The 11882-nt window shown below is 40.6% G+C and overlaps 1 protein-coding gene across 1 annotated transcript in view; it reads right to left on the reverse strand.

The window, feature by feature from the left end:
• Window positions 1-5431: 5431 nt before the first annotated feature.
• Window positions 5432-11882, reverse strand: part of LOC139421666 (myosin-11-like) — a 195888-nt gene continuing 189437 nt past the window's right edge. Inside the window, exon 43 of the mRNA XM_071172756.1 lies at window positions 5432-5729. Within this exon, the coding sequence (XP_071028857.1) occupies window positions 5507-5729 (223 nt within the window). The 3' untranslated portion in view covers window positions 5432-5506. The remainder of the gene's footprint in view (window positions 5730-11882) is intronic.

The raw sequence follows: 11882 nt of genomic DNA on the forward strand, positions 1-11882 counted from the left end.
TACCAATGTTTGAATAATAATGCGGTGACTGAACAGTGACACCTACTGGTTAAGGACAGGAAGTGGAAGGAGTGTTAAGAGGGTCAGGAGTAGGGTTGCTAAATTCTGGTAACTTTCCCAAAAAATACCCTGGTTTTCCAGAAATCCTGGTTGTAAAGATTCCCAGAATCAGGGTGTAGTAAGCAGGGAATCTGGAATCCTTCAGCCAGGATTTTTGGGAAAAAAATAGGACATCTTGGGACTAGTCAGGAGGCAGAAGGAAAGTTGGCGTAGAAGGTTTTGGTGAGGAATAGATATACTTTGCACTTTTTTACTGCAGGTTCAGGATCAGATGTTGTCCCTCTAATAGTTAAGGGTGGGGATTGGGGTTAGGGTAATCTGATCCTAGATCTGTGGGTGATTGGTTAGGTTGAGGAATGTGTTCGGCATAGAGAGGGCTTCTGTGACAGCATGGGCGGCTTCTGTGACAGCATGGTCAGCGCCATTGAGGGATTTCTCAATTTTAAAGTAGTCCATTTCTTCTTCAACGGAAAAGACAAGGTTGGTGATTTACTGCCCCCTGGAGGGTGTTGTCTGAATGGGTATAAAGACAAGGTTGGTGATTTACTGTCCCCTGGAGGGTGTTGTCTGAATGGGTATAAAGACAAGGTTGGTGATTTACTGTCCCCTGGAGGGTGTTGTCTGAACAGGTATAAAGACAAGGTTGGTGTTATACTGCCCCCTGGAGGGTGTTGTCTGAACAGGTATAAAGACAAGGTTGGAGATTTACTGGCACCTGCAGTTATGTAATGTTAGTATAGTATAATTCATTAGCTGATCAGTCCTACTGACCTGGCTGGAATTCTGTAATCTTTGCCTGACCGATAGCAAGTACCAGCCACTTCTTGACTACTTCAAAATGTTGGAAGTCCTCAATGGCTCACTCTGCCCATGCTTAAACCGGCTTTGTGGCACGAGCCGTCTATCCTAGTCTATGGTGTTGAGGGTGCTACTGCGCTCACCTTTAGAGCTTCAACATGAGAGCACCTTTAACTATGCTAGGCTGATAGAGATCTTCAACATGGCTAGGCTGATAGAGATCTTCAACAGGGCTAGGCTGATATAACAGAATTAGATTACCAAAGTTAATGATGCCTTCTTGAACTATAATGTGTTTAAACTATAGCAATACAGTAGGATTTTCTTACTAGTAGAAGTCTTGAATGATGAATGAACAATCCATGAGTAATCCACGCGGAGATTGAAGCCGTGTTTTATAGTTGTAAGTGGAAAGGTTGATATTTGGATATGAACTCAGACAGCCACGTAGGTTGCTCAGAAGGTAGTGGATATGAACTCAGACAGCTGAGTAGGTTGCTCAGAGGGTAGTGGATATGAACTCAGACAGCCACGTAGGTTGCTCAGAGGGTAGTGGATATGAACTCAGACAGCCACGTAGGTTGCTCAGAGGGTAGTGGATATGAACTCAGACAGCTGAGTAGGTTGCTCAGAAGGTAGTCCAGATTTATGTTTGTTATGCGACAGCCTTACCTGTGAATGACTGACTAGGGCTGCAAAATTCAGCCAACTTTCTCAAATTTCCCACATATTCCATAAATCAGTGTTAGAAGATTCACGGAATCAAGCGGGAATAAGCAAGAAATCCAACATTCCAAATAGGAATTCTGGAAATCCAATGATTAAAAAAACATTTTTAAGTTACCGGAGTTTTTCAAACCTGTGAATGTGGTTTTAGAATCTCAGGGTTTTTAACCCCTACAAGATGAGTGTTTAACATATTGTATATGGTGGCACAAGTGTAACGGAGGTTATTTGGCTCGGATAAACCAGTGGTTCACCACCAAGTGATGTACTCCATGCTCTGTCCTGTACCCCCTCATGAGTCTTTGACCAGTAAGCCTGTGGTCTCATGAGTCTCCTCAAGTAGCCCCTGTGGATTGGCCAATTACCCCAAAGGGTTCTAGTACCACTGGTTGTGAACCACTGGGGTTTACTATGCTTGCATGGTGAATAACTTTGCCTGAGATCTGAGGACTCGCGTTAGCACCCTAGGGTAATGCCTTGGCTTTAACTCAGCGGGCTAACACAGTCTCTGAAGGCGCTCAATGGCCTGGGTATGTGGGTTTGAATACCTGGTTGATCATTCTCACCCCTATGTTTTGGGTATTTGTTGGTTCGTTCTGTGATGACAGGCTTGGGGCTTAAATATCAACACGTTCCCTATATAGGGCCCTACTTTTTTCCCCCAGTTAAAAGTAAGGGCATACTACTCAGTCGTAGGAGCCAGTCAAAAGTAGGATACTATATAGGGAATAGAGTGCCATTTATGGACGCACTCAAATACTGTCACACCTATATTGATGATATTGTCGCTTATATCCTGTTGGGTGAAGCTTTGTGCCTTACTGAGACCACAGTGTGGTCTGACCTTATTAAAGATGTCTCTGTGTAGCTGGGACCTCCAGTGTGGTCTGACCTTATTAAAAATGTCTCTGTGTAGCTGGGACCTCAGTGTGGTCTGATCTTATTAAAGATGTCTCTGTGTAGCTGGGACCTCCAGTGTGGTCTGATCTTATTAAAGATGTCTCTGTGTAGCTGGGACCTCAGTGTGGTCTGATCTTATTAAAGATGTCTCTGTGTAGCTGGGACCTCAGTGTGGTCTGATCTTATTAAAGATGTCTCTGTGTAGCTGGGACCTCAGTGTGGTCTGACCTTATTAAAGATGTCTCTGTGTAGCTGGGACCTCAGTGTGGTCTGATCTTATTAAAGATGTCTCTGTGTAGCTGGGACCTCAGTGTGGTCTGGTCTTATTAAAGATGTCTCTGTGTAGCTGGGACCTCAGTGTGGTCTGACCTTATTAAAGATGTCTCTTTCTACTGCTCAGGTACCGGTAATACACCTCAGCCCATTCAGTTCTAGCCAATGATATAGCGTCAACGCCAAACAAACTAATATTTAGCCCCAACTACCCTCCTCCCTAGGTCCTAGGCAAAGGTAGTAGATCTGAAAGTGTTGGATAGACGCGAGTAGCAACACAATATGGTAAATAGCACCTCCACCTTGTCCTCTGATGAGGCTAGGTGAAGTATTCACCATGTTTATACCTATCCAATCCTTACAGATTTACCAAGTGCCCAGAGCTAGGTGCTAAGTGGAAGAGAGGAATAATATCAGTTGGCTGCTCAGTTCAGCTCAGTACTTTTGCCATCCAGGAGTATAAAAAGTTACCAATTCTGTTTCAAGAGACAATTGGAACGTCCGTTTATTTCCAGGATTGACTGAATTGAAATGGAACTGAGCCCAACCCTGAAAGAATGACTGAATTGAAATGGAACCGAGCCCAGCCCTGAAAGAATGACTGAATTGAAATGGAACTGAGCCCAACCCTGAAAGTAACCTTGTTCTGTGATGAGGGATGACATATGATTACTTCAAGGAAACGTGTTTTATGTTACAAAATACATGTAAGGGTTGATTCACTTGCTCTGGGTTCTTACTTTTTCCCTATATGGTACTAGTAATAATATAGGATGTAATAAAATAGAATGTTGAGTGTGTTTATAATGGGAGTGGATACCTACGTGTGGCTGTTACTGCTTGTTGCTCAGGGGGTAGAATGTATGAAGCAATATCATTTGAAACATTTCTCTTAAACTCAGTGTGGATGGGGGTGTGTCTTGTTTCTGTGAATCAGGAAGTCACAGAGATGGACACCCAATGAGATGTCATGTTGTTGCTTTGTGTAGCCCACTCACAAGCTTCTGTACTAAAATATACACATCTAGTTTTTTCCCATGAAATATGTGTTTCATCTTGGGATGCCTCTTCCTGTATCTAATAAGTCATGTTGGGTTAAATGTGTCTGACCCAACTGTCCTCAATAAAACTGACTTGGTGAAAGATGTAATTTTTTTTTACTGTTGAACAAAATCCACAGACAAGAACACACGATTGTGGTGATTTGAAAATAGTTTATAGCATTTAAAATATATATTTAGGTGTTTTCACAAACAATTCAGCCTAATAACCCTTGACACTGAATGGTACTAAAAGCCATGTAGACTTTTGTAGCCTGGGCACCAGTCTGTCTGTGTCCTGTAGGATTGTAGCCTGGGCACCAGTCTGTCTGTGTCCTGTAGGATTGTAGCCTGGGCACCAGTCTGTCTGTGTCCTGTAGGATTGTAGCCTGGGTACCAGTCTGTCTGTGTCCTGTAGGATTGTAGCCTGGGCACCAGTCTGTCTGTGTCCTGTAGGATTGTAGCCTGGGCACCAGTCTGTCTGTGTCCTGTAGGATTGTAGCCTGGGCACCAGTCTGTCTGTGTCCTGTAGGATTGTAGCCTGGGCACCAGTCTGTCTTGTGTCCTGTAGACCATTGTAGCCTGGGCACCAGTCTGTCTGTGTCCTGTAGGATTGTAGCCTGGGCACCAGTCTGTCTGTCCTGTAGGATTGTAGCCTGGGCACCAGTCTGTCTGTCATGAGTTGACATGATGGCACAAACAGATCTGGGATGAGGCTAGTATGATTGTAGAATAAACAACAATTTTATGTGAACCTAAAATCAACGTAGATCGTAGCAGTAGCAGTAGGACTGTAGTGTGTGTGTGTGCGTCAGTAAGGAACTCATTATGAATGAAAAACAATGACCCAGCACACAGCCTGATATCTGATTAAATCTATCTTTAGACAGTATTGTCCCTGGGTTTACTCTATATCAACTTAATTCACATTAAATACCCAGATTAAAGAATTAGTTTATTTTAACACACTGCTTGAAAATATAATCAAATAAATAAAAGTAGAGAGAAAAACAATCTTTAAGCTATAACTTCAGATATATATTATAACTTCAGATATATATTATGACGTCTGCAATAAGCTATAACTTCAGATATATATTATAACTTCAGATATATATTATGACATTGCAATAAGCTATAACTTCAGATATATATTATGACATTGCAATAAGCTATAACTTCAGATATATATTATAACTTCAGATATATATTATGACATCTGCAATAAGCTATAACTTCAGATATATATTATGACATTGCAATAAGCTATAACTTCAGATATATATTATGACATTGCAATAAGCTATAACTTCAGATATATATTATAACTTCAGATATATATTATGACATTGCAATAAGCTATAACTTCAGATATATATTATGACATCTGCAATAAGCTATAACTTCAGTTTAAAACAGCTCACACTGTACTTTGTGACATGTTGGTGACACAATAAAAGCTATTGTCACAGACAGGTGAGGCATAAAAAGGGGGCGGGGTATAAGGGAGGGGAAGGAAGAAGGGAGGAGAAAAAGGAGGGAGGGAAGAAGGGTGAAGTGGAAGGAGGAAAGATTAAAAGGAGGAATGGAAGGAGAGGGAACGAGGGAGGGATAAAGGACAGGAAATGGAAAGATGTATTGAGGGAAGTCAGGGAAGGACAGGAAGAAGGAAGGACAGTGTTTAAAAGGAGGGGTGAGACTTTGTCCCTCTACTCTTCCGGCAGGGTTCCGCTGATGTCCTCTGGAGGCGGGGTGGACGAGAACAGAGGCTCCTCCTCTTCTGGAACGTTGTTTGTGTTCTCAGAATTCCCACCATTCCCTTCATTATCCCCAGCTCTGCTCCTCCGGCTCCCGGTCCTACTGAGGCTGACATTCCCAATGCTCCCCACGCGACGAGGACTGCTGCTGAAAGATGACTCCCCTCCTCCTCGCCTGGGAAGGACGGGAATGTCGGGGAAATAATGGAATTAGAGGCAGAGGGAAGAGGCAGGATAGAAGGCCGTATTGGAGGAAGAGAAGAAAAAGGTAGAATTTGGAGAGGGAAGAAGAAGAGATGCCAGAATCAGACAGAGAGGAAATGAGTTAAGTTAGAGGTATAGTTGGTTTCCAGAGCCATGTAAGAAACATATGTGTCTGGATGGTTAGACCTTAAACACGGTTGGACGAAGAACTGGAAGAAAAGACTGATATAGAAGAGGAGGGTTTAGAGGTGAAGACAGAGGATGAATGAGAGACCAAGGGTTAGCTAAAGGCTGAGGAGTTTAAGTTGAGGAAGAGATTGAGGAAGAGTTTGAGGAAGAATTTAAGGTAGATTTTGAGGAAGGCTTTAAGGAAGAATTTGAGGAAGAGTCTGAGGAAGAGTTTAAGGAAGAATTTGAGGAAGATTTTGAGGAAGTGTTTGAGAAAGTGTTTGAGGAAGAGTTTGAGAAAGTGTCATCAGAAAAACTTAGTTGAATAAGCTGCAGAGTTGCTGTAGATTCCCAAGTCAAGTAATGATGTGAGTATTAAGTCGATTGCTGAAGTAAAGATGACTCAGCGAGAGGCAGACAGAGAAGCGTTTGAGGGCAAGTTAATATCTAAAGGACAGGTTTGAAGAGGTGTCAGAGTCAGAGACAGAAGAGGAAGAGAAAGAACATCAACATCATAAACGGTCTTGTTTTGGCTGGTCTTCGGCCAGGTGTAGTGTTATATTGTCTACTATATACAGGTGTAGTGTTATATTGTCTACTATATACAGGTCAGGTGTAGTGTTATATTGTCTACTATATACAGGTGTAGTGTTATATTGTCTACTATATACAGGCCAGGTGTAGTGTTATATTGTCTACTATATACAGGTCAGGTGTAGTGTTATATTGTCTACTATATACAGGTGTAGTGTTATATTGTCTACTATATACAGGCCAGGTGTAGTGTTATAATGTCTACTATATACAGGTGTAGTGTTATATTGTCTACTATATACAGGCCAGGTGTAGTGTTATATTGTCTACTATATACAGGTCAGGTGTAGTGTTGTATTGTCTACTATATACAGGTCAGGTGTAGTGTTATATTGTCTACTATATACAGGTGTAGTGTTATATTGTCTACTATATACAGGTGTAGTGTTATATTGTCTACTATATACAGTCCAGGTGTAGTGTTATATTGTCTACTATATACAGGCCAGGTGTAGTGTTATATTGTCTACTATATACAGGTGTAGTGTTATATTGTCTACTATATACAGGCCAGGTGTAGTGTTATATTGTCTACTATATACAGGTGTAGTGTTATATTGTCTACTATATACAGGTGTAGTGTTGTATTGTCTACTATATACAGGTCAGGTGTAGTGTTATATTGTCTACTATATACAGGTCAGGTGTAGTGTTATATTGTCTACTATATACAGGTGTAGTGTTATATTGTCTACTATATACAGGTGTAGTGTTATATTGTCTACTATATACAGTCCAGGTGTAGTGTTATATTGTCTACTATATACAGGCCAGGTGTAGTGTTATATTGTCTACTATATACAGGCCAGGTGTAGTGTTATATTGTCTACTATATACAGGCCAGGTGTAGTGTTATATTGTCTACTATATACAGGCCAGGTGTAGTGTTATATTGTCTACTATATACAGGCCAGGTGTAGTGTTATATTGTCTACTATATACAGGTGTAGTGTTATATTGTCTACTATATACAGTCCAGGTGTAGTGTTATATTGTCTACTATATACAGGCCAGGTGTAGTGTTATATTGTCTACTATATACAGGTCAGGTGTAGTGTTATATTGTCTACTATATACAGGTGTAGTGTTATATTGTCTACTATATACAGGTGTAGTGTTATATTGTCTACTATATACAGGTGTAGTGTTATATTGTCTACTATATACAGGTGTAGTGTTATATTGTCTACTATATACAGGCCAGGTGTAGTGTTATATTGTCTACTATATACAGGCCAGGTGTAGTGTTATATTGTCTACTATATACAGTCCAGGTGTAGTGTTATATTGTCTACTATATACAGGCCAGGTGTAGTGTTATATTGTCTACTATATACAGGCCAGGTGTAGTGTTATATTGTCTACTATATACAGGCCAGGTGTAGTGTTATATTGTCTACTATATACAGGCCAGGTGTAGTGTTATATTGTCTACTATATACAGGTGTAGTGTTATATTGTCTACTATATACAGGTCAGGTGTAGTGTTATATTGTCTACTATATACAGGCCAGGTGTAGTGTTATATTGTCTACTATATACAGGCCAGGTGTAGTGTTATATTGTCTACTATATACAGGTGTAGTGTTATATTGTCTACTATATACAGGTCAGGTGTAGTGTTATATTGTCTACTATATACAGGCCAGGTGTAGTGTTATATTGTCTACTATATACAGTCCAGGTGTAGTGTTATATTGTCTACTATATACAGGCCAGGTGTAGTGTTATATTGTCTACTATATACAGGCCAGGTGTAGTGTTATATTGTCTACTATATACAGGCCAGGTGTAGTGTTATATTGTCTACTATATACAGGTGTAGTGTTATATTGTCTACTATATACAGGCCAGGTGTAGTGTTATATTGTCTACTATATACAGGTCAGGTGTAGTGTTATATTGTCTACTATATACAGGCCAGGTGTAGTGTTATATTGTCTACTATATACAGGCCAGGTGTAGTGTTATATTGTCTACTATATACAGGTGTAGTGTTATATTGTCTACTATATACAGGTGTAGTGTTATATTGTCTACTATATACAGGCCAGGTGTAGTGTTATATTGTCTACTATATACAGGTCAGGTGTAGTGTTATATTGTCTACTATATACAGGCCAGGTGTAGTGTTATATTGTCTACTATATACAGGCCAGGTGTAGTGTTATATTGTCTACTATATACAGGCCAGGTGTAGTGTTATATTGTCTACTATATACAGGTGTAGTGTTATATTGTCTACTATATACAGGTGTAGTGTTATATTGTCTACTATATACAGGCCAGGTGTAGTGTTATATTGTCTACTATATACAGGTCAGGTGTAGTGTTATATTGTCTACTATATACAGGCCAGGTGTAGTGTTATATTGTCTACTATATACAGGTCAGGTGTAGTGTTATATTGTCTACTATATACAGGTGTAGTGTTATATTGTCTACTATATACAGGTGTAGTGTTATATTGTCTACTATATACAGGTGTAGTGTTGTATTGTCTACTATATACAGGCCAGGTGTAGTGTTATATTGTCTACTATATACAGTCCAGGTGTAGTGTTATATTGTCTACTATATACAGGCCAGGTGTAGTGTTATATTGTCTACTATATACAGGCCAGGTGTAGTGTTATATTGTCTACTATATACAGGCCAGGTGTAGTGTTATATTGTCTACTATATACAGGTGTAGTGTTATATTGTCTACTATATACAGGCCAGGTGTAGTGTTATATTGTCTACTATATACAGGTCAGGTGTAGTGTTATATTGTCTACTATATACAGGCCAGGTGTAGTGTTATATTGTCTACTATATACAGGTGTAGTGTTATATTGTCTACTATATACAGGTGTAGTGTTATATTGTCTACTATATACAGTCCAGGTGTAGTGTTATATTGTCTACTATATACAGGTCAGGTGTAGTGTTGTATTGTCTACTATATACAGGTCAGGTGTAGTGTTATATTGTCTACTATATACAGGTGTAGTGTTATATTGTCTACTATATACAGGCCAGGTGTAGTGTTGTATTGTCTACTATATACAGTCCAGGTGTAGTGTTATATTGTCTACTATATACAGGTGTAGTGTTATATTGTCTACTATATACAGGTGTAGTGTTATATTGTCTACTATATACAGTCCAGGTGTAGTGTTGTATTGTCTACTATATACAGTCCAGGTGTAGTGTTATATTGTCTACTATATACAGGTGTAGTGTTATATTGTCTACTATATACAGGTCAGGTGTAGTGTTATATTGTCTACTATATACAGGTCAGGTGTAGTGTTATATTGTCTACTATATACAGTCCAGGTGTAGTGTTATATTGTCTACTATATACAGTCCAGGTGTAGTGTTATATTGTCTACTATATACAGGCCAGGTGTAGTGTTGTATTGTCTACTATATACAGGCCAGGTGTAGTGTTATATTGTCTACTATATACAGGCCAGGTGTAGTGTTGTATTGTCTACTATATACAGGCCAGGTGTAGTGTTATATTGTCTACTATATACAGTCCAGGTGTAGTGTTGTATTGTCTACTATATACAGGCCAGGTGTAGTGTTATATTGTCTACTATATACAGTCCAGGTGTAGTGTTATATTGTCTACTATATACAGTCCAGGTGTAGTGTTATATTGTCTACTATATACAGGCCAGGTGTAGTGTTATATTGTCTACTATATACAGGCCAGGTGTAGTGTTATATTGTCTACTATATACAGGCCAGGTGTAGTGTTATATTGTCTACTATATACAGTCCAGGTGTAGTGTTATATTGTCTACTATATACAGTCCAGGTGTAGTGTTGTATTGTCTACTATATACAGGCCAGGTGTAGTGTTATATTGTCTACTATATACAGTCCAGGTGTAGTGTTATATTGTCTACTATATACAGGCCAGGTGTAGTGTTATATTGTCTACTATATACAGGTGTAGTGTTATATTGTCTACTATATACAGGTCAGGTGTAGTGTTATATTGTCTACTATATACAGGCCAGGTGTAGTGTTATATTGTCTACTATATACAGGTCAGGTGTAGTGTTATATTGTCTACTATATACAGGCCAGGTGTAGTGTGTTGTATTTAAGTGATAATGCTCAAGAAGCCATTACTGGCTGACAATGTTCTTATCCCTTGCTTGCTAGCTAACTACTGCTAACTTACACGCTGACCCCACCGCTTGCGTCATGTGCCACGAGCATTGCAAAATAAATGTACACACATGTTATTCAATCATTTAATCCAAACTGCTTGCGAGCGTCAACTAGCGTCTGCGTAGCGTCAACTAGCGTCCTCGTAGCATCAACTAGCGTCCGCATAGCGTCAACTAGCGTTTGCGTAGCGTCAACTAGCGTCCGCGTAGCACCAACTAGCGTCCGCGTAGCGTCAACTAGCGTTTGCGTAGCGTCAACTAGCGTCCGCGTAGCGTCAACTAGCGTCCGCGTAGCACCAACTAGCGTCCGCGTAGCGTCAACTAGCGTTTGCGTAGCGTCAACTAGCGTCCGCGTAGCGTCAACTAGCGTCCGCGTAGCGCCAACTAGCGTCTGCGTAGCATCAACTAGCGTCCGCATAGCGTCAACTAGCGTCTGCGCAGCGCCAACTAGCGTCTGCGTAGCGCCAACTGGCATCTGCGTAGCGTCAACTAGCGTCTGCGTAGCGCCAACTAGCATCTGCGTAGCGCCAACTAGCGTCTGCGTAGCGCCAACTAGCATCTGCGTAGCGTCAACTAGCGTCTGCGTAGCGTCAACTAGCGTCTGCGTAGCGTCAACTAGTGTCTGCGTAGCGCCAACTAGCATCTGCGTAGCGTCAACTAGCGTCTGCGTAGCGTCAACTAGCGTCTGCGTAGCCAGGCACTAATAGAACTTGGTTCTATTTTTGACGCTTAAAGCGCTGTAAGTCCCGCCTCTCCCATCTCCTCATTGGTTTTTAGCAGCGTGGGTGATTGAAAGATGAACCTGAGGTCCACACTCCAGTCCAGTTGGGGGTGGTAATGCACCTTAAAGTTGGTTGCCAACCACCATATAAAGTCCAGAAGAAGAAGACGGAAGGAGGAGAGATTCTGGCTAGAAACAAACTCGGTTGGCCCTTTTATCTGTGGATTAATAGTCAGAGTAGAGGACCTTGTGCATTTCAGGTAAAATAACAACCCAATGTTTATATCCCTGGACAAATTAGCTAGCAACAGCCAGCTAGCTAGCTAAATTGCCATGAATGTTTCATGCGTTTCGACCTGTCTCCAAATGAATGTATTTGGTTCAGAGTTTGTTTTGATATTTCTAACCTGCGTGTCCTGGTCACGTCGGGTGTGGCTAGACGAAACAAAAAAACATGCGCACGATA

The sequence above is a fragment of the Oncorhynchus clarkii genome, chromosome 12 (genome assembly GCF_045791955.1).
Source record: "Oncorhynchus clarkii lewisi isolate Uvic-CL-2024 chromosome 12, UVic_Ocla_1.0, whole genome shotgun sequence".
Taxonomy (NCBI): Eukaryota; Metazoa; Chordata; class Actinopteri; order Salmoniformes; family Salmonidae; genus Oncorhynchus; species Oncorhynchus clarkii.